The sequence below is a fragment of the Colletes latitarsis genome, chromosome 14 (assembly GCF_051014445.1).
Source record: "Colletes latitarsis isolate SP2378_abdomen chromosome 14, iyColLati1, whole genome shotgun sequence".
Taxonomy (NCBI): Eukaryota; Metazoa; Arthropoda; class Insecta; order Hymenoptera; family Colletidae; genus Colletes; species Colletes latitarsis.
Window position 1 is genome coordinate 18,655,353 of NC_135147.1, and position 19,269 is coordinate 18,674,621.

Sequence of the window (19,269 nt, forward strand, 5' to 3'; positions counted from 1 at the left end):
AAGCACCGATCCAAAGATCAAACTATTATTTATTAAGTATGTATCGCTCAACTCCACGTTTTAAAAAAAATTCTTATTTCGAACGACATTCGTCACAATAGTAACTTTCACGCGTTCTAGTTATTTTCAGTGCATTTCAAATTCTGATGCGACGCCATCAAAACCATGCATTGTGTATTGCACTTTAGCTGAGGTTCATGGACGATCGATATGCCCATCTATCTCTAAACTATGTAATCGTTGCGGACCATACGTGTTTATGGATGTTCAATGGTTGACAGCTGTCAGTCGCACATAGGTTGGTTGTGAGTCACGGTATTGGCAGTGGAACTGGGTGAAGACCGTTCACCTCGACAGGTGACTAAGAGCCTAGGAATTGCTGCTACTCTCTTTTCTCTCGAAGTTGTGTTATCATCTGTTGCGCACGCACTTGCTCGTAGCTAAAAGCGGTTTATGCTTTGTTACTTTCCTTTAGACATACCTAATCAAGCACTCGCTTTTTGGCCTCCAAGTTTTGTACTGGTCCGCTACAGGTATCGCACGTCATCACCCACCCTTTTGTTCAGATGTCCAGGTATTTTTTGTAAGAGCCTTTTTTTACTTTGTTTTGCTCCAATTTGTACAATTTTTGGTAACTATCGAACGCGATTCACTGTGGAAGCTTCGTTTTGCAGCGATATAACCGGCATGGCGTCAAGCTCCGTCAGCCAAGAGGACTTTGACAATGATTTTGAGCTATCATCCAGGAGGTCCAGAATCAGAATGGCTCGAGCACGCATTGGCCCACCCAGAACAGGGGATGGCTCTTCCATAGGCTTTCAAAGTAATTCCATGCCTTTTTATTTCTTATTTCGATAGTTTATTTTACGTGTTACTTGGAATTCAAATTGCTCTGCTTGCAGAGAATGCACCGAACGTAGAGGAATCTCAAGGAGTGTGCGATACAAGTTCAAACAATGCACCCGAGCATGAGAACCAGCAAATCAAACCGATAATGAGAAAGCAGGACAAACGAGTGACTGGTCGGTAAGTAAACCATTTGTCGTTGCATGGTAACCAAAGATGACGCTTCCGAAATTCGAGTATCTCGCACTACTAAGTAGAACCAGTATAGAGTTTGCATATTTTGCTAACACTTTCTGGATCTGGTTCTAGTGTCTTTAGTGTCGTATCCTGTTTGCACAGGCCAACACATATAAACAAGGGGAAGCAGCAACGTGATAGACGAAAGCTTAGGGAAAAGAGACGAAGTACGGGAGTGGTACATTTGCCATCAACGGAGGTTTGTCACTGTTTGCAGTCACCTTAAGGTCCCAATATCTTAACGACTCTTCGCAGCACTTTCTCAGATTCTAAAGAAAGGATCTTTTTTTTTTGCATTAATGCTCGTTTGATATGAAAATCTTAGTCAACTTTGTATCTTGCATGAGGAACTTAGAGGTTTTTTTTCCTTTTTATATTCATTGTAATAATAATTTAAACGATTACTCTGGTCAATTTGAAATGAACATTTCAGTGGTGGAATTCGTGTCAAATGTATTTTGGTGTTCTCGATCTGTACAAAAAATGTCTTGAGCGAATGTATTTTTATAGAAAGTCATGTTAGAATCGCAACACACACGGAATGTCTAACAAAGTAGTAGAGTTGCACTTAGAAATGCTTTTTCGCGATCGTTAACGATAAACGCGTTCTTACACGAGTGTTATGGATATTGGTAAAAAGTTTTGTGTGCAACGCCGTTGGTTACTCCGCAATGTAATTTCGTTAGCCACTTAATTCTGCAGAGTACAGGAGGTAGTACAGGAGAAGATGAGGAAGAGCTTAGTGGCACTTGTCTTGAAACTAAACACAACACACATCACAATGAGTTCCTTGATCATGAACTCCTAGAAGTAAGTTCGTGTGCTATATATATATATATACGTATATACATATATATATAATAATTATATTCGTTATTACCGTCCACACGGTCAAAAAGTCAATCATTCTCTAACAGAAATTATGTATGTATGTCAAACTACGCGTGTTTCAGGAACGGACAGCAAAAATGTTTACACAAAGGCGAAACAAAAGGTATAAAACACTGTAATATTGACTACGGTAGTAAATTTACATACATATTATATATATAGAGCATTAGTGAAATTTCGTAGTTATTTGTAATAAACTGCTACTGCTTTTTAGGCATTACCGTACTTCCTACAGGTCATGTATAAATAGGCACAGTTGGTAAGTGCTACTGTACGTGATAAAGTACAATTAGGCACGACCTGTACGAAGTACGGTAGAGCTAGTAGATTCTTTTAAATACGAGCCTGCGTATTGTAACAAGTACGTAAGTCTTTTGTTATATCTTTTATACTCTACGATCTCGAATCGATAAGAATCGTAATTCTCGTTCGATCATAGTAACATGTACTGCCTCATATTGCGCTAAAGCACAGAATAGTTCATTCGAGGAACGAATAAAAAGATCGTAGACGTCATCGGACATTAGGATCGTTTACATTAAGGGTCGTGCCTAATATGATCTTATAGGCAGTCCAGATTGACGGATCGACACACGTTCACTAATATACGAAAAATACCGATTTCATTTTAGTCATTCAGACTTGGAGGCAGACGACGAGGAGTTTGATTCTCTGAATCAATCAGATAGCGTCAATCAATCTGACCACGGAAATCACGAGCCGCAGACGTCTGTGAATACTGGCAATAGACCAAGACTGCCTACGCCCACGGGAGACAATCCGCACGAAGTATGTTCTCAATGAAATATTTAATCGCAGACGTTTGATGTAGTCATAACGAAGTATTATTAACATTATCTCTACGTATATAAAATAATCACAGACTGTTTGCGAATAGACTTGTTACGACTACATTGAACGTTCATGAGCTTAATATTACAAGATTCATCTCTAATAATTTAGAATGTTTAATCGACGAGAAAGAAAATGACGTTAACTCTTTGCGGCACAGGATTTCAGATAATAAAATATACCCATGTTGCATAGAATTTTTATTAAGAAAGGTATCACATAATGTAAAAACATAAAAAAAAAATAGTAATAATTGTCGGAATAAACCTTCCGCTTGCAACAATCGATGAACCTATATTGGCATGTTGAATGTTGCCAACACAAGTGAATAGATTTGTAACATTTGTTGAAGATATTACCAACTGCTTTACGTAAATAAGACGAAATATAAACCTATACGCATGCAGTTATTGCAATATTTCGAGGTGGGACTAAAAATGCCCCACCATGCATTACGGTGCATCAAAAAAGTGGGACACTTTTAATTCCAGCGTGCCCCAAAGAGTTAAGCGCCTCTACCCGTGAGTGCAATTCTTGTTAATATTTTAGTTGATCGAACGAGCGCAAGAAGAGAACAGGAGGCTATTGTCGCTGCTCGAGGATCGAGATCACAAGATCATGGCACTCGAGGCTCGTCTGTTGCAACAACAGCACGAAATGACTATAGAACGTGAACGACTGCGGGAGGAGAATGCAGCGTTGATTCGCGCAATGGCGGCTCTGGCCAGTAATTAGCTTTCCTTTTTGCGAGGACACCACCCGACGCTACGTGTCAATCCTACGATCGATTTTAGAAATCATTGAATCAGCGGGTTAAGAAGCTATATATATACCAATAGTTTATATTTATCGTGAATTTACTTGTTAATAATAGTCGAGAGAGAAATAGCGAAGCGACTTTGAAGACAAGAAGGAACACATACACACACAGAAGAAAAATGATTAATTGATAAGTCACTCAACAAGAGAATCAGGGTAAGTTACACAATAATACTACAGTCCGCTCTCGATTCCTCTGTATCATGTTTTTGTAACAAGCAATAGATCTCGTACGAGCGTACAGGTAATCATAATTTATCCGCTTCACCTATAGGGCTTTAGTTGTACGAATTTTATTACGTAGCGGGCCAGTGTTGGGCAGATTTTAATCGAAGTAATGCTTGTTGACTACAATTATAGTTAATCGTTTACATACACGATTTATAAAGGAATTAGTGATCATTTGTTCGCGACGATTGAGGATCGAAGCAATCGTTAGTCGTCACAGATAACTGGCAATTGACAAATGAATTAATGGTTAATCGTTCAAGACGATTTATCGAAGTAATCATTCGTTAAGGCTCATCGTTGATTGTATCAACGATTAACCTTCATTGGAAAATGACGTAGATATTAATTATTTAATTCGTTTGAGATAAATTATGCTCTATAATATTGTTTCTAATAGAGAAATACGCGAATAATAATAACTAGAAAATACGAAAATAGTGATATTTGACAGAACTTACTCTCAGTTTAAATAACGTCACTTGAAGTAGTATTTTTGAGAAATAATAGCTATCAATTCGATTAACGATGTGTGCTACCCGTCATGATTCGATTAACTGCATTAATCGATTAGTAGTGATCGCGATTACTTCTGTCGACTAAATTTTTCGAATGCATAGCTTGATCGATCAATTAATCGAACGAAATTAGTTCATCGATGCTCAACTCTGGCAGTGGTAAGGACAAAATATTGTTTTGCGTCTTCGTATTGTTGGGTATCTAATCTCGGTGCGATAAATCGAGGCAAATATGTTTTTTCGCCATATATGTAACAACTTAACGGTAGAAGAGGTGCTCCAGTTTGTTATGTCATTGTTGATTAGACGCGCGAACGAGATGTGTAAACATTGGCGAATCTATGCTTGACGCGATTGTAAACCCTCTGAATGCCGGCGAGTATCCACGCGAATCGAACAACGTCTGTTTTATACTCTTTAACGGATCTATCGGTAATGCTCGACTATAAAATGTTCTGCGTAAGTTTTTTACCCGCGGAGTTCTTCGCTTCGCCGCGTGCATCGCATTGGTGTAAGGTTAAGCAAACTGCATTGTTGCGCAGTGACCACAAATTTAATGCGATTTGTGTAAATAGAAAAGCACAAACGAAGCAATTCCGTACCACGATGCATTTAATTTGATCAAGAAGAAACGAACATCTTTTCGCGTTTCGAGTCGTGAACGGAGCGAAACGTAACGAAGGGGTGCGTCACGAAGAGAAAGCAGAATCTCGGCATTGACCCCTATCTACTATTAGTTATATATATAAATATATATATACATACCGCTGCAACCTAATATTTACTTCCAGCGATGCATACATACATATACATTTAGAAAGCAGGAGACTGAGGTGTGCAAGTGCATTATGCATGTAAGCGAGCAGAGTCGAGAGAAAGCAAACAGATCGAATTTGTATTTACGTACTTCATCGTATGCACAATCATGTTTTTATTACTCCAGTAATAAGGTCGAAAATAATGAATTAAGTTGAAAAAAAAAGTCTGCGAACACGTTTCCGTTTATTATTTAACTGTGTGCACGATTTTACAGCCGCCATCTGTCTACGAACTTGGTTTCCTACATCAATTTCAATTCCTTTGGAATGAAAAAAGCGAATCGATAAAAGGGATTGTTCGGTCTAAGATTTACCCGATTACATCGCGAGAATTTGGAAATTTTATTATATTCGAAATTCGATATTTTCTGTCTAAATAAACATTTTCTTAACAATCGTATCTTTTATGTTACAAAATCTGCCTGCTACGCAAAGATTCTTTTCTTTTCCTACGTGTATTAAAATTTATGCGATACCCGTTACTGCTGAAATAATTGTCCCGGTGTCTTAGGGATTTTCTTCATGCCTATTTTTTTTTCTTGCATTCTACTAAAATTCAAATGCGTAGCAAAACCTAATCGTAAACAAAATTTTAACTAGCAAAAACATTATAATTTCAGAATGTAGTCGATTAATTCGAAATTTTTGTTACAGTTTTCATTTGTATTAGGACTATCTCAGTATGTTAAAAACTTTTCTTACAATGTAAAAATAAGGTAAAAAACTTGTAATAAAGCCCGTTTTATCCATCCTATGTGCAGTCATTTTTTAAATTTTTGAGGTCCTGAGTTTCTTCTACATTCGTGCAAAAAAATAATATATATCTTTCGCTTCTAATTACTGAATGAAGCGCAATCATGTTCGTCAATTGTCGGTGCAGTGTTGGGATATTAAATTGCACGAAAAAATTCAGCCAATATCTTTGTAAAAATATTAGATTAGCGTGGAAAGTTTCAGTCGCATGTAACGCGTATTTTTCTCAAAAATAAAATCCCAAATATTTTTCGACCCGAGTTATAAGGAAACCCCCTTAACGAAATAAAAAAGATAAACGGGAAACCATAGTTCATGAAACGCAAGGAATCGACCGCAAAAAGCGTGCGATTTACATTTTTATTCATAAAATAACTAAATAAATTTTGATATGATACAATACTTGTCCTCGCGCGTATGCATACGTTACGTTACATTTAACTGTACATTTAAAATGAAAATCGATAGGATCCGATCGTACAGGAGCGTTTCTACGGGTTGGTCAGCTTGGTTCTAGTTTCCCTCCCAAACTAGTGTGCGCGCGCCACTGGATCGTACGGCACTGTTTCAAACGACGACCGTTACAGAGTACACTAACCTTAACATGTGCATACCGACGCAGAAAGACACCAGCAGTAAAGGATTACGTCAATTTACGACAAATCGTAATCGCGAAGATCCAGGAGTCGATACAAAACAGAACCAGACAAAATGCAGCCTCGCAAAATTGTATATCATCCGTAGAAATTTCGTTCGACTTCGCAATGTTCGAATCGGAGCAACGATAGGGGGCGTGGTGATTAAACGTCACGATGGAGGAAAGGCCTCGGTGGCCTTGAACGGCAAGTCGAATCCGTCTCGACAGTAAATCTTTTTCAGGCAACTCTCAACGTGCGATAATATACAACTCCTTCGCTGTTTACCCGTTTTAAGGCTTTACTTTGTCAGCTCTAGTCACAAAATCACGTCATAACAGCCAGTTATCGCTACTGCAACGACTATTTATCGCAGGTCCACATGTATAATTTTATTGTTAAAGATCTCCCACAATCCAGTAAACGCTACATACACGTCATATACATTCTCACGACGCAACAGGTACTACGCGCTCGTGTGGCTCTCTCGTTCTCTCTCTCTTTGTTTTTAATTATGGTGCTACCAATCGGTCTCTTCTTTTCCGCGATACTATTCGTGATCGCCAGTGTCTTCGATCTGCGACATTATATATATTTACAACGCTATTCACTACACTTTTTACAATGTCTACGGAGACGTCGCGACGCCGCGGGCGGCGAGCAGGATACTTCGAGCCTCGCTTCCATCTATCCGCGAACGCGACTTCTCCGCGATCCATAAAAGAGGGAAAATAAAGGCGATGTCTCTTTGATATGTACCGTTTTCTTTTTGTTTCTCGAGAGAATTAGAGAATTTAAAGGAACTTGCTCTGTCTCGTATGCTATTATTACTCGTTTTATCTTCACGCACAACAGCTCTCTCTTCCTCGCTTGTCGAGCTTTTATTGTCAACAGTTGAGTCTCTAATGTAGAAAGGCATATCGGTTAAAAGCGACATTTTTTTTTTTTGAACAGCTGCTCGGTTTGATTAACAGCGGCGATTGTCGTGTCATAACAGTATTCGCACGTGTTACATTTTTTTTTTTCAATCAACATCCCCTGTGTACAAGCCGTTGCTCGAGGTATTTCAACGATCGAATTGGATTCTCCATTTTGTTTTTCTCTTTCCGCGCGCCACGATCGACTCTATTTCGTGGCCGTCGTTCGCGTGAATTAACGAGGTTAACTTGTCGATTAAAATAAAAGCGATTACAATGCTGCGTATTTATTTTTAAAGACGATCGGAAACTGCATTGCAACGCGTTCGAATATAAATACTCGGGTGGAATCGTGCCACACGAGGAAAAAGGTCTTTGGTCCAAATTCAAACACATCTTATATACGAAATTAAGCGAGAAAAAAATTATATTTACTTGGTTAAAAAGCGTTTGTTTTTTAATTCTATTTGACGTAACATCCAACGCAGGCCAAGTTCTAAGCCGAGAAAATCTTCCTGCGCGTGGCACAATCCCGTTGAATCGTTTGTGCAAACATCTCAAACAATTCGCAAGCGCGAAGACTTTGGTGACAAAAGAAAGTTTCTCCTTCGTCGATCGCGTGATGTGCAACATAGATAAAATATGTTACATTCGTTTTAGTTTTATAATCGTTCAGATTTACAACGTAAGATTGCAATAGAATGGTACAAAGCAATTTGCAGAGTAAATAAAACTTGAGATAAACGTAACAACGAGGTTAGATATCTCGTTCGCGCATCTGTATCGCGCAACACGTGACCGAGCACTTAAAACAAGCAGCACGAAGGCGCCTTGGATCTCTCACGTGGAATTGTTTGACTTCGATGCACGTACATTGATCGGGACGATCTAATTAATTTCCCGCGCACGTTTCAAAATCGGCGATAGATAATAATTTGGTCGTTGTGTCGAACTTCGCCCGAAGCCCCGAGACTCGTCGAATTCGAAACTAAAAATTGTTGTTTTGGCATCGTGTATTCGTTTAAAATCGTAACCGTTGTCCCTCGAGTTGTCGACGACGTTGTATAGTCTAAATTAAATTGGCGGGGGCATTTACTCTCTCTTTCGCACCTTACAGTAAACATTACATCCCAACAAACGACTAGATCACGATGGTTGGATCTCAACCAGATCCTTAAATGCTACGGAGCGTTCGTGGTTAAGTTAAATTCCGGTTAACGATATATTATTTATCAAATATAAACCACTTCGCTATCAAGTAATATAATATACGAATACAGATACAAATAGGCAAAGGCAAAAAACGCAAACATAGGTATTATTGATCTCAATTGACATACATTCAACCGTTTTCCATTCCACGTACACGCGTCTTCTGATGGCAAACTGGCTATACCCGGGGTGCAGTCATTTCGAACATACACAAAGGACTCGTGTCATCTTCGTGCGCAACAGCGTTTCCAAGCAGTGTCCCTGACAAGGTACATCTAAGATTCTTCGTAACGGGGTTAGATCTTTTTCGATCGTGGGTGAATAAAAAAATATACGAATAAAAGCAAAACGAAACGGGGTTTGAAACGAATAAAATTGTCTTTCGAAACGTTTTCGCGCGTGGTAACCTTTCCGAAAGAGAAGACAACGAACGCATCGTGAATTCGATTGTTCTCGCTAACCCCCGACGAGAATGAATTAGAGGTTACTTTTTTCGAGAAGGAAAAATACGCGTGTCTCGGTCTTTCGTACCAAGATCCTGCGGAACACTGTCGCGTAAGTACACCATTTTACGACGATTGCACCAAGTCTCTCTCTCTCCGACGAAATAAATAATTCGCGACGTGTGGCGCGTACGCATTGCCTGCACGGGAACAGCATGGTGGCGCGCTAGGTAGCTTCACCTTTCCTCCGCAAGATGGACGTCGCGCGCCATTTATCCCCCCAATCCTTCGAGCTGTCCCGCCGGTCAACGATGTGCTCTCTCTCTCTCTCTCATCTTCCCTTCCACTCAAATAAGTTATCCGGTGAATAAGAAATAAACTGTCTCTGTGAAATCAGCCTTTCCCGTATCTGGGGGCGATCGCCAAGGCACGTGTAGCAAGGTAATCCGAGTTCTTCTTCCGCGGGAGAAACAGGGAGAACGAGTTCGATCCGCGCGGATATGCAGGATATGTGTAGAGTAGTTTTCTCCTGGCGGGCCCAGGGCACGACGACAACCGGGGCCCAACGTATCCGGATGCTGTCCTCACACGCTGCACCCGGACGTGACTTCTTCGCTGTTCTGTTGATGCGACCAGCGACACTGATGACAACTTTTAGGCTCCTCGGGCCCCGGAGCCACGCCGCCCGACGCCCTCAGGCCCTGTTCTAGCTCCAGTAGCTGGCCCATGAAGTTTAGGTTCGGACTGATGATCGGTCGCGCGTTTTTCACCAGCTTGTACGCCTCCACCATGGACAGACCCTTGTGCCGCATTATGTACGCAATTGCGATCGTCGCGCTGCGCGACACTCCCGCCTGACAGTGCACCAACACGCTGCTTCCGGCTTTTCGAGCTTCCTCTGCAAAGCAAACAAGTTTCTTTGTTATTACGAGGAACAAAGCAAAAGAATTATTACACGAGGGTAACGGGAGTTCTCGAGGCGGAAAATATTGTTTGGTCAAGGTCAGTGCGTAGCTACTACATAACGTTTGGCTACCCCGTTAGTCCGTCTCGCATCCCTTCGCACTACAAGATGGTGTCTGAGACGATAAAATGTGAAAACTTATAGATGCACGTTTCTGTATCTTATAAATTACATAATAGAGGTTATGTTGTGGTTTGATCAACAGGCTTTCTCACTTATTAATTGGGTACCGAAGAGATTAAGTATCATCTGCTGAAACGAATTCAGAGAATCGTACTCGTTAAAAAATTAGGAGCGAAAGAAGAGTGCAAAATAGAATTCCGCGAAGTTGGGATCGAGCTCGAAGGAACCCGTTCCGTTCGAAGAAATTCGAGCCGCATAGGTTAGAGTGAAACGGGCTCAGGGATGAGGGTCATCGACGCGTGTCTAGAGTCTACGTCATCCGGAATTTCTAGGAGGCGATTTACGGGAATGAGCGAACACAACGCTCTGACCGGCCGTGCAACCCGCTCGGATGACGCCGAGATCGCGTTATAAACGGTCAAACAAACCAGTCGTGGTAACCCAAACAGGCGATTCGGTTACGTAACATGGGGGACGCTATCGTATCGCCAATGAGTCACGGCGACGCGCGCCCGTATCCTATGTAACGTCCTACTACGTGCTGAAGAGAGCATGAGAGCCGCTGCAAGTGCACGTGCACACACACGCGGCGACGACGACTGTCCGCGCGAAAAAATTCTCCAATCGCTGTTTTTTGCGGAAGAATTCCTGCGAGGTTAGGTTTCGAAAGAACAACATAGGGTTCGTGAGCAATTTTGGTCCCTAATTCTCGCCAACTATCTTTCAACGTTACGTACGCAATTCCGATAAAAATTAGTTTTTATAAGGCAAATATAATGGAATAGGAATGAAGCTTGATTCCAAATGAAATCATGAATTAGTTGAGTAAGTTAAAAGGCTTAATTGCATTGTTTTTTATTGTTGACATCCCAACAAAATTTTGATAAAGACAGCTTTCTGACTGTTTTCATTCTAATAATTATTTATATTCTCTATAATTAGGCCACAATGACGCAGAGTGATAATATGATGAAATCCTCCCACACAATATATATAATAAATGTATTAAAATTGATGGGGTCATGCTATTAGATCGATCTTGAGTTCAACCATTACGCCACGACGATAAAACAAATAATATTTTAGTTCCAACGACAGCGATTGCCAGAATGGAAAATGTACCCTGAGTTTGAATGGGGAGAACGACCTTTGACATTGGAAAGTATTCCTGACCCATTGCCCGAAGTGTCGATTAATCGTTAATAAATCGCTAAACGGAGATTGGAAGCGAGACGAATCTTATCTAACCCATGTATCGAGGGTCGCGTAATCGAAGTAGTTTAGGTAAGCGTTGGCCGAAGCGATATGGGGTGGTACATTAGCCCCTAAATGACACCCGTAACGCACTAGCTGAGCGTCGTGCGTGCGAGGATTGCTCGTATAGACTTTGCGAGCCGGCATCTGCTATGAGTCATGACTGACGAATGGCCAGGAAGAAACGGGAAAAATTGGGGAGAGAGAAACCAAAAGGGGAGAACGAAAGGGTGAGGGAAAATGCAGGGAGGGGATACGGAGATCATTAAAGACGAAACGAACGAGGAAAACACGAGAAAACGGATTAACGCTATGTAACTAGTGTGGCTAGATACACCACAGAATTTAGGTAAACTTTAAAAGTAAATTTAAGAACTTATACGTTATAAATCATTTTGATTCCTCTGGTAGAAGTAGGTACATACCCATAAATCTGTGATAGAAATAAAAGTCTAAAATAGAAAATTACTATTTAGGGAGAAAAAGTGAAAAAATGATACTATCGAAAAAAAGTGGGAGAGGGTGTGACTCATAGTGGGAGAGAGTAACGAGAAGTGGCTGGGCAGGGTGCCGCAGTGATATATTTTGGTAACAGAAGGCACATGTGTACACAATGACGAAAAGCTGCGACACCTGTCGCGATCCTGAAAATGATATCGAGTTCCGGGAAATCGGGCATACTTGTTGCCTCGACGCTGTTTGTTTTCTCCCCCGGAGGCTCCGTGGTTCTTTGGAAAGTTAAAATTAAAGCGGGAGATTCATGTTCTCGGAACACGTGAAGCTATTACGACTCGCTGCGCAATTGTGTACGATCAAACGTTGGAATTGGACTGATATTTATCAAACGGGTTGGTCAAGCTGAGCTTTTAACCCCGGGGTTCGTAAACGACTCTCATAACGAGTCGCCACGAACAAAGGCATTTGTACGTACGAAACAAACATACATATTCTCTAAGACTACTTCATTTAGTAACTAGGCAAAGGTATTCTCTGAATACTCCCTAACATAAGGTACATAATTGCAACGAATGTTTCCCCTGTGCATACAAAACTTTCTCATTTAAGCCAGCAAGCCTAATACTTATAAATTCAATTGAATATTTACATAATATTTAGTAACTGCTATAAAAGTATCTCCTGATTACTCCTTAATATAGCATACAAGTGCAATGAATATTCCTTTGCCTTAGTGCAAGCTATTCGTCCCAAAACAGTAGGTCAATAAGGATTAAAAAACGACTCATAAGAGCAACTGGTAAATTTTTGTTTCAATGTTATGGAAAATATTGAGCTAATAATTATTCACAGCACTGTATACCTTCTACAAGAATATCTTAGGAATACTCTCTACCACACAACATAATTGCACATTTCCCTGTCTCAGTGAAAGCTCGTCGAAGACAGTAGGCTAATGGGGTTCGGGGCACAGCTGCCCGGTGTTCCTGCGCAGATCCACGGATGCCGCGCGTCGACGCAACGTTCGCCCGTTTTTTCCCTCGTCGGTGGCGTTGCACGACGCAGTTTGGTGTAACGGAAACAGGGTGTAACCAGCCGTTTCCGGTGGACCATTCACCGCGCGAGGACTAGAAGACGAAAGGCTTCCATTCATGAAACCATGAGTCACGCGCGCGAGCGAACCAGCGAATGCACACCCGTGAATCCCCTTCTTCGCGTTGCCCCAGTGCCTGGGTCTGCCTCTCTTCGTCCGTGTCAGTCGTGTGTTTATTGCACCGCATTCTGTACCCACGCGGGGACGTGTGCGTAACGCGAACGAGCATCGTTTACGTGTGTGCTCATGCGTGCATGCACGGCTACGCGCGACCGGGGAGAGCCCTACCGAATGTGCAACTGGTGGAATGCTGTACCTGGCCAACCGTCCCAACACCGTAGGGACTGTTGCGTGAAACGAAGGGCACCTTGGAGCGTTGACCGTTAAGACGTCTCTTGTGGCCAAACAAAGCAACGCTGACTTCACCCCTCAAGGTCTTGCGTTCAGCTGTTCTGCGCAGGAAACTGGTAGCCAACGTTTTGGCATGTATGCAAAACAGGCGACCAAGATGCCAGTTTTAGGGTAGGACCCAATTTTAATAAGAATTTACAAAGACGACCTATGGTCAGGATGAATATACGTTTGAACAAGACCTGTAATCCCATGTTTTATTGAATTCCTCCTCTTGCAAATAGGATATACTTGATGTCAAGAAACTAGAACGAGCTAACATATTTCAGAAGTTGTAACGTTTTTGTCTAAGATAGGGTACAAAAAATCCTAGTTCCTGTGTCAAGGAGCAATTGAATCGAAGAATCTTAGACTGCGCCTCGCTACTATTTTGAGATTAAACAATATTTAATCTTAAGTTCCCAGTCTACATCCATCGATGTGTACCCCAGGTAATCTTCTTGATAACAAGTGAACACACCATCGCCACACATGGGAACTCTTTTTATACCTCGCAACAAGCTCCAGACGGGATGGAAAGTTTAACCGCCGCGAGTCACAAAGGATCGAGTCCTTGGTTTCCATGAGGGGAAATAAAAGGGACGCCTTAAATCGGGGCCGTTAGGAAGTTGTTGCGTTTGGTACAGCCTAGACGAAGACCGCTACCTAGATCTCGTCTGCTAGACAACCATTTCTATACACTTGATAGAACGAATATATCGATCTTGTAAAAAGTACAGTTAAGATGTTAGTGTCCTTAATTGCAAGGGATTATTAAAAACCGCCCCGAAATTTTGTTTATACAAAATCTTTTAGAAGATCCTCATAGTCAGTAAAGAATAGTCAATAAACTACGATTTGTGTCCACAATAGACCACTTTGAAACTAGCTTAAGTGGATTGCTATATTTGTTCCACCAACGATACCTTCGAACTACGAACCGTGAACGAGTCGCAGGAGCTTCGAGCGTCCGCAGACGCAAACGGCAATGACGATCATTGCCCGAGGACACACCCAGTCAGCCGAAAGAATTACTCATCGACAGAGGCCAACGCGTGTCTCTTTGTGAGCACGCTCGCTCTTCCCGATCTCTCTCACGGTGAATTAAAAACGCAGCCTCCGCGAATGTCCTCCGTAACCTCCTAACGCTTCGCACCGTCAATGCAATTAAACCAATTTACCCCAATGGCTGTATATGTCCTCCTATTTTCGTCGAATCACGCGCGCAACAGGTTTGCAAGCGTCAATGGATCGACCACGCTTGTTCGTTCAATGTCAGTGTACATTATAAACGCGTCTCGCGTTTCCTCTCGCCAACTATTCAGACGCTTCTCTCATCATCCGATTCATCAACTACTCGGTTGACTAACGGTAACCTGCTCTACAGCCCGTCCGGTTAACGCTGAGATCTCAAAACTCATTTCTCGAGAAACTATTCTATTTTTCAGGAACGACACGTGTAAGTACAGGAAAATCAGTTGTACTCGTTTGGGTATTCGTGAAATCTGGAATAAGGAATGTTTGTCGTTAAGATAATTACTTGATAGTGACGATTAGTAATATGTCTAATGACATACACTTTTTACATATGTGGAGTTCTGTTGATGAGTGATGGAAAAGGAAAAGGAACCTAAGCCTGCCTTAGACACTGGTATATTGGGAATCTGTCGAGAAACGTATATATACTAATGGAAAGTTGGTCAAGCGCTTGCGAGAGGAACAATCCCTCGCACATACGTTAGTTTTCTATCGTAACGAGAACGAATGAGCCCGAATCCGCCGCTCGAGAACTTCATACTCTCGAAGTATAGTTATAACACGTTCACTGTCGCCATAAGCAGGAATTATTATCCCTAGGAAAGCAATAGAGCCACCGAGTCGAAGCTGTTTTAACCAATATGTATGCGAATCTTGGGGACAACGAACGTGTCGAGGGTCGCTATCGCGAACAAACAACTCACCGATGAAGTCGAAGGCTTCCTCGAAGTACTGTTTGAGGTTCTGGTGCCCGGAATCCGAGGCAGGGATCTGCCTGTAGGTAATACCCCTCTCCTCGTGATATCCGGGCAGCTGTGAAGTAACGTTAAGGACCCTGGTGGCGCCTAACGCGCGAAGGAGTTGCAGATCAGCCGCGTCTCTGCCATTGCCAAGGTACAGGAAAGGTAAAACCCGGGACGCGGGGTGACTGTCGATGTCCGCGGGTTGGGGTGTCGGCGGTCCTGACAGACTCAACACTGGACAACCTGGTCCCGGGCTCGGACAACCGCCTACCGTCGACGGGCCAGCTCCGCCCGCTGGGAGAAGCGTGTCCTCGCAGAGGTCCCTGTGCCGCCTGTGGAACTCTTTGTGTCCACCTGGAAAACAAACAGACGATCGTGTCCGTTAGAACGAGAAACGGTTCGGTTTCGGGAGCTAGAGGTACGCCGGGCGACTAACGAGGCCGGTTCGAACCGCTTTGGTCGTGGGAACCGGTCGCGTGAAGTATCAAATTACTGGTAAAGCACCGATACCCTGACCGCGCAGGTGCTGTTTACTGATTGCTAACCTAACTTTTGCCTGGACTGTGGAAAAATCCGGTCGACTGGACACGTTACAAGTGTTAACTCCTTCGTAACTTGTTAACAATGCAAACTAAACATCTAACTTCCGGTGTAAACATACCCTTTAAGCTCGAAACTCAAGCATCAATTTTTTCGATAATTTTTAATGATTTACTGCATCTAGATGGGGATTCAATGAGGTTAGATAAAGACTAAAATTGAACACAGGTGAAAAAATAATGCCTTGTTTAATTATTAGTCATACTCGTCATCAAACAAACGTAGACTGTTATCCACGTTATAGTCGGTTAGCAGTGACCGACCAGGCATCGAGAGATTCGATGTCGGTAACCGATGACCAACATGGCGGCGAACCTGTTGTTAGCGGTATTCCACCGTAATTCCATTGTTTGCTTTGCTCGAGACTCATCGAAAACACTCGTAGAAACTCTCTGTTTACACGATTTTGCGAAACTTGAAAGACGACCGCAAGAAATGCTCCGCAAATATAGTTGACGACGGGAAACGAAGACCGAGACGGATAGGCATTCCGTTTCCTTTCCGTGTTCTCTGTGGAATACAATGCACCGATTGACTCCCCACCGAGCGGAATCGCGGTCTGGAATTGTGTACACAGCGATTTCTCGTAAAACGACTAGCTAATAAACCTAACCTATCGGCGTAGCAGGTCCGCCATATTTCCGCGTGCAATGTTCAAACCTGTACTGTTTGGCGTTGGCAGTGGAAATAAGAGAATCTTTAAACCCTCTCGCCCTATGGATATTTAATACGTTTGGCACGCCCTTAAGCTTCGAAAGAATTTAGAATCTTACACTCTAGGTGCGTTCTTTGCGGTTTTCGAAGCCCTACCGATGCTACTTTACGAATCTTGTTCCTTGAAAGTCTTCCAGCCTTAAGGTACGCGAGCGAAGAAGTAACGTAGAAAGCCGGTGGAAGGTTTGAAAGTCTAGTGTTACGAGTAACTAGAATTCTTCCTTCGAATGCCCATAACAATGGTAAAGAAATTCTCTTTCAAATTCTTTCGAAACTGAATGCAAACGGATGCTTTTTAGTAACGTCTGATCGGAATCATTGAAGCGAACGAAGCAGGAAAGCCACGAGGAAAAGCTTAACGAAAGAGGAAGCGAGAGAGGAAACGGGGATCCCGCGAATAAACGGCCGGAGTAAAAATAAAGGAACGTTATGAGCGAGGGGGTAGGGGGGCAAGGAAGAAATGTGGGCTAAAAGTGTCTTCCTCTCCTGACCTGCAGCTCGTGAGGCCTGGCCTGGCTCAACGATGAGTCACTCTTTTCGCCCCCTGCCGTCGCGCCGCACGGCCGCCAACCCCGTGGCTGCTGTCGCGGCCGATGATTATTCCGCAGTCGCCGCAACGAAACTTCCTTTCGGATAGGGGAGAGGGCAGGCCCTCCTCCTTCCGGATTCAATTCGATCCGCCGCGTTACTTCTATTTAATATAATCAACGGAGACACGCGTCCTTATTCCACCTAACGATACGATTTATTGTTCACAAATCGCAACTAAATCCAAATACCTCCGAATTTTAGGTTAAATGCAACCCGGTAATCTAAACTGGGGCACTTACATTTATATTGAAAACTGTCCACATAGCATAAATCCATATAACCTAACTTGTTAGTGACACGGATGCAATTGAGAAAGTTGGTAAGACAACTATTGGTTTCGTTAAAAATACGTATTTTTTCAGCAATGATTTGTAAAGAAGTAAATTGCCCAAGTGTTTAAACTGGTAACTTAACCTTTCGATAATCATGATAATATGAGCTTACACAATTTATATGTTTTTTGTAACATACAAGAACTAGAACTAGAAAATATATATGTACCGTTAAAAATTCAAGTCACTGATCGGTGAATGTCAACACTGCACAGCAAGTATTCGGATTTAAACGAGTGATTAACTGTTATCGACGGTTTTGTATAAGTAATGCAACTCCGTAACCTACTTCCGAGGTTTTGCCGGAAATCGTAAATTTCATACTAAACGCATCGAACGAGTAGCAACATATCGACGGGGGCCTCACATAACCTCTCGTCTGCACAGATGGCCCTTCGTTTAGCATGCAGTGCAACTGCCTGTCGATAAAGTTTGATAAACATTGGAAAATGTATTTTCTTCTTAAACTATGTCGAATATTAACCTTTTAGTAACTTATATACAAAATCACTAATATTACTAGCCGTTAGAATAGATAGTGAGACCCCTAGTGTAACAATTTTCAATTTCCTGCAAAACAAATTCGTTAACGTAGTTAGGTTAGTTGGTATTACGATCTAGATACCTCTAACAAAGTGGCACAACCGTGCCACCTATCGATGGAAACGACATCTTACGCTGGAGAGACCGGTTCCAAGGGAAATTGCAACTTTATTGTAGGCGTTCTATGGTAGCACCGTCACGCTATGCCGAAATACGTGACGCTATGATATATGATACATTATGACGTCACAAGTTCATGTTTAACCATCGCGATACCCGATGCGTACTCCTGTCGACCGGCAAACCGTAATTATGCTTAATAGGTCGCAATTATTAAGAAAAGGGGTACGCGTGTTTCTTCGCAGGGCATTGGCCTGATTTCCAACGCTACTGCCTTGTACTTCTTAACCCCTCGAACATGACCTGACTTCCAATCTCAAATGACTCAGCTAGTTATTTATAGTTAGTAAATTTTAAGAGCTATGTCATAGAAAATAGAGATCGATGAAATTTAACGCAATAATAAATGACTAGAAATAACACGTATAAAATTGTTCATATTTTATTCGTTATTGAAAATGTTTATATCGTTAATTTTGCCCATCTTTGACAGAAAATATACCAAAGATACGTGTGATATCTATCACAACGTTTTCAATCGATAAAATTTGATCAAAAATTACAGAAATCTACTGCCAAACTGTCGACCGTTAACGAAGGTTTATTAGTCGGTACATTGTCTTGTATCGGGCTCGAAGGGTTAAGTACGCAGTGACGCGTGCGTCTCGTTTTAATTCGAGAACGCGATGTATAAAACAAACACGTATCTATCTGAAATATAGAATTATGTACACTTCTTTTAATTAACACTGAAGTGTGTGTTTCAAGTTTTCAAAATTATTGGTTTAGAAATTTAAGTGCGATTATATTTCTAGATTCTAGAAAATAAATACCACGCGCCATTGAAGCTAGTTACTAATAGAGCAGTTGGTAACTCAAATTATCGTGGAATGTCGATAATGAAGAAATTGTAACATTTG

General features: G+C 41.9%; 3 protein-coding genes across 12 annotated transcripts in view; 2 read left to right on the plus strand and 1 right to left on the minus strand.

Annotated features, from left to right (window-relative positions):
* The window catches only part of Krt95d (phosphofurin acidic cluster sorting protein KrT95D), a 110,049-nt gene extending 106,706 nt beyond the window's left edge, over positions 1–3,343 (plus strand). The window contains exon 13 of the transcript XR_013081061.1: positions 3,035–3,343. The gene's annotated coding sequence lies outside the window, so the exon portion shown is untranslated. The remainder of the gene's footprint in view (positions 1–3,034) is intronic.
* Positions 146–5,961, plus strand: LOC143350139 (uncharacterized). Of its 8 annotated transcripts, none has more exons than XM_076782006.1 (10): positions 158–357; positions 476–574; positions 675–823; positions 903–1,026; positions 1,156–1,282; positions 1,786–1,893; positions 2,037–2,077; positions 2,189–2,233; positions 2,607–2,763; positions 3,376–5,961. In XM_076782006.1, the coding sequence occupies exons 2-10, from the start codon at positions 567–569 to the stop codon at positions 3,559–3,561; spliced, it is 945 nt and encodes a 314-aa protein (XP_076638121.1). In that variant the 5' UTR covers positions 158–357; positions 476–566; the 3' UTR covers positions 3,562–5,961. The 8 variants fall into 8 exon arrangements, with proteins under 8 accessions (XP_076638122.1, XP_076638126.1, XP_076638121.1 ...); XM_076782004.1 differs by having other exon boundaries at positions 160–357; positions 476–583; XM_076782005.1 differs by having other exon boundaries at positions 284–298; positions 476–583.
* A 313-nt stretch (positions 5,962–6,274) lies between these two features.
* The window catches only part of LOC143350132 (uncharacterized), a 100,503-nt gene continuing 87,508 nt past the window's right edge, over positions 6,275–19,269 (minus strand). For all 3 annotated transcript variants that reach the window (XM_076781995.1, XM_076781993.1, XM_076781994.1), the window contains exons 6-7: positions 15,411–15,803; positions 6,275–10,067 (exon numbers count right to left, since the gene is read on the minus strand). In XM_076781995.1, coding sequence (XP_076638110.1) covers positions 9,754–10,067; positions 15,411–15,803 — 707 coding nt within the window. In that variant the 3' untranslated portion in view covers positions 6,275–9,753. The remainder of the gene's footprint in view (positions 10,068–15,410; positions 15,804–19,269) is intronic.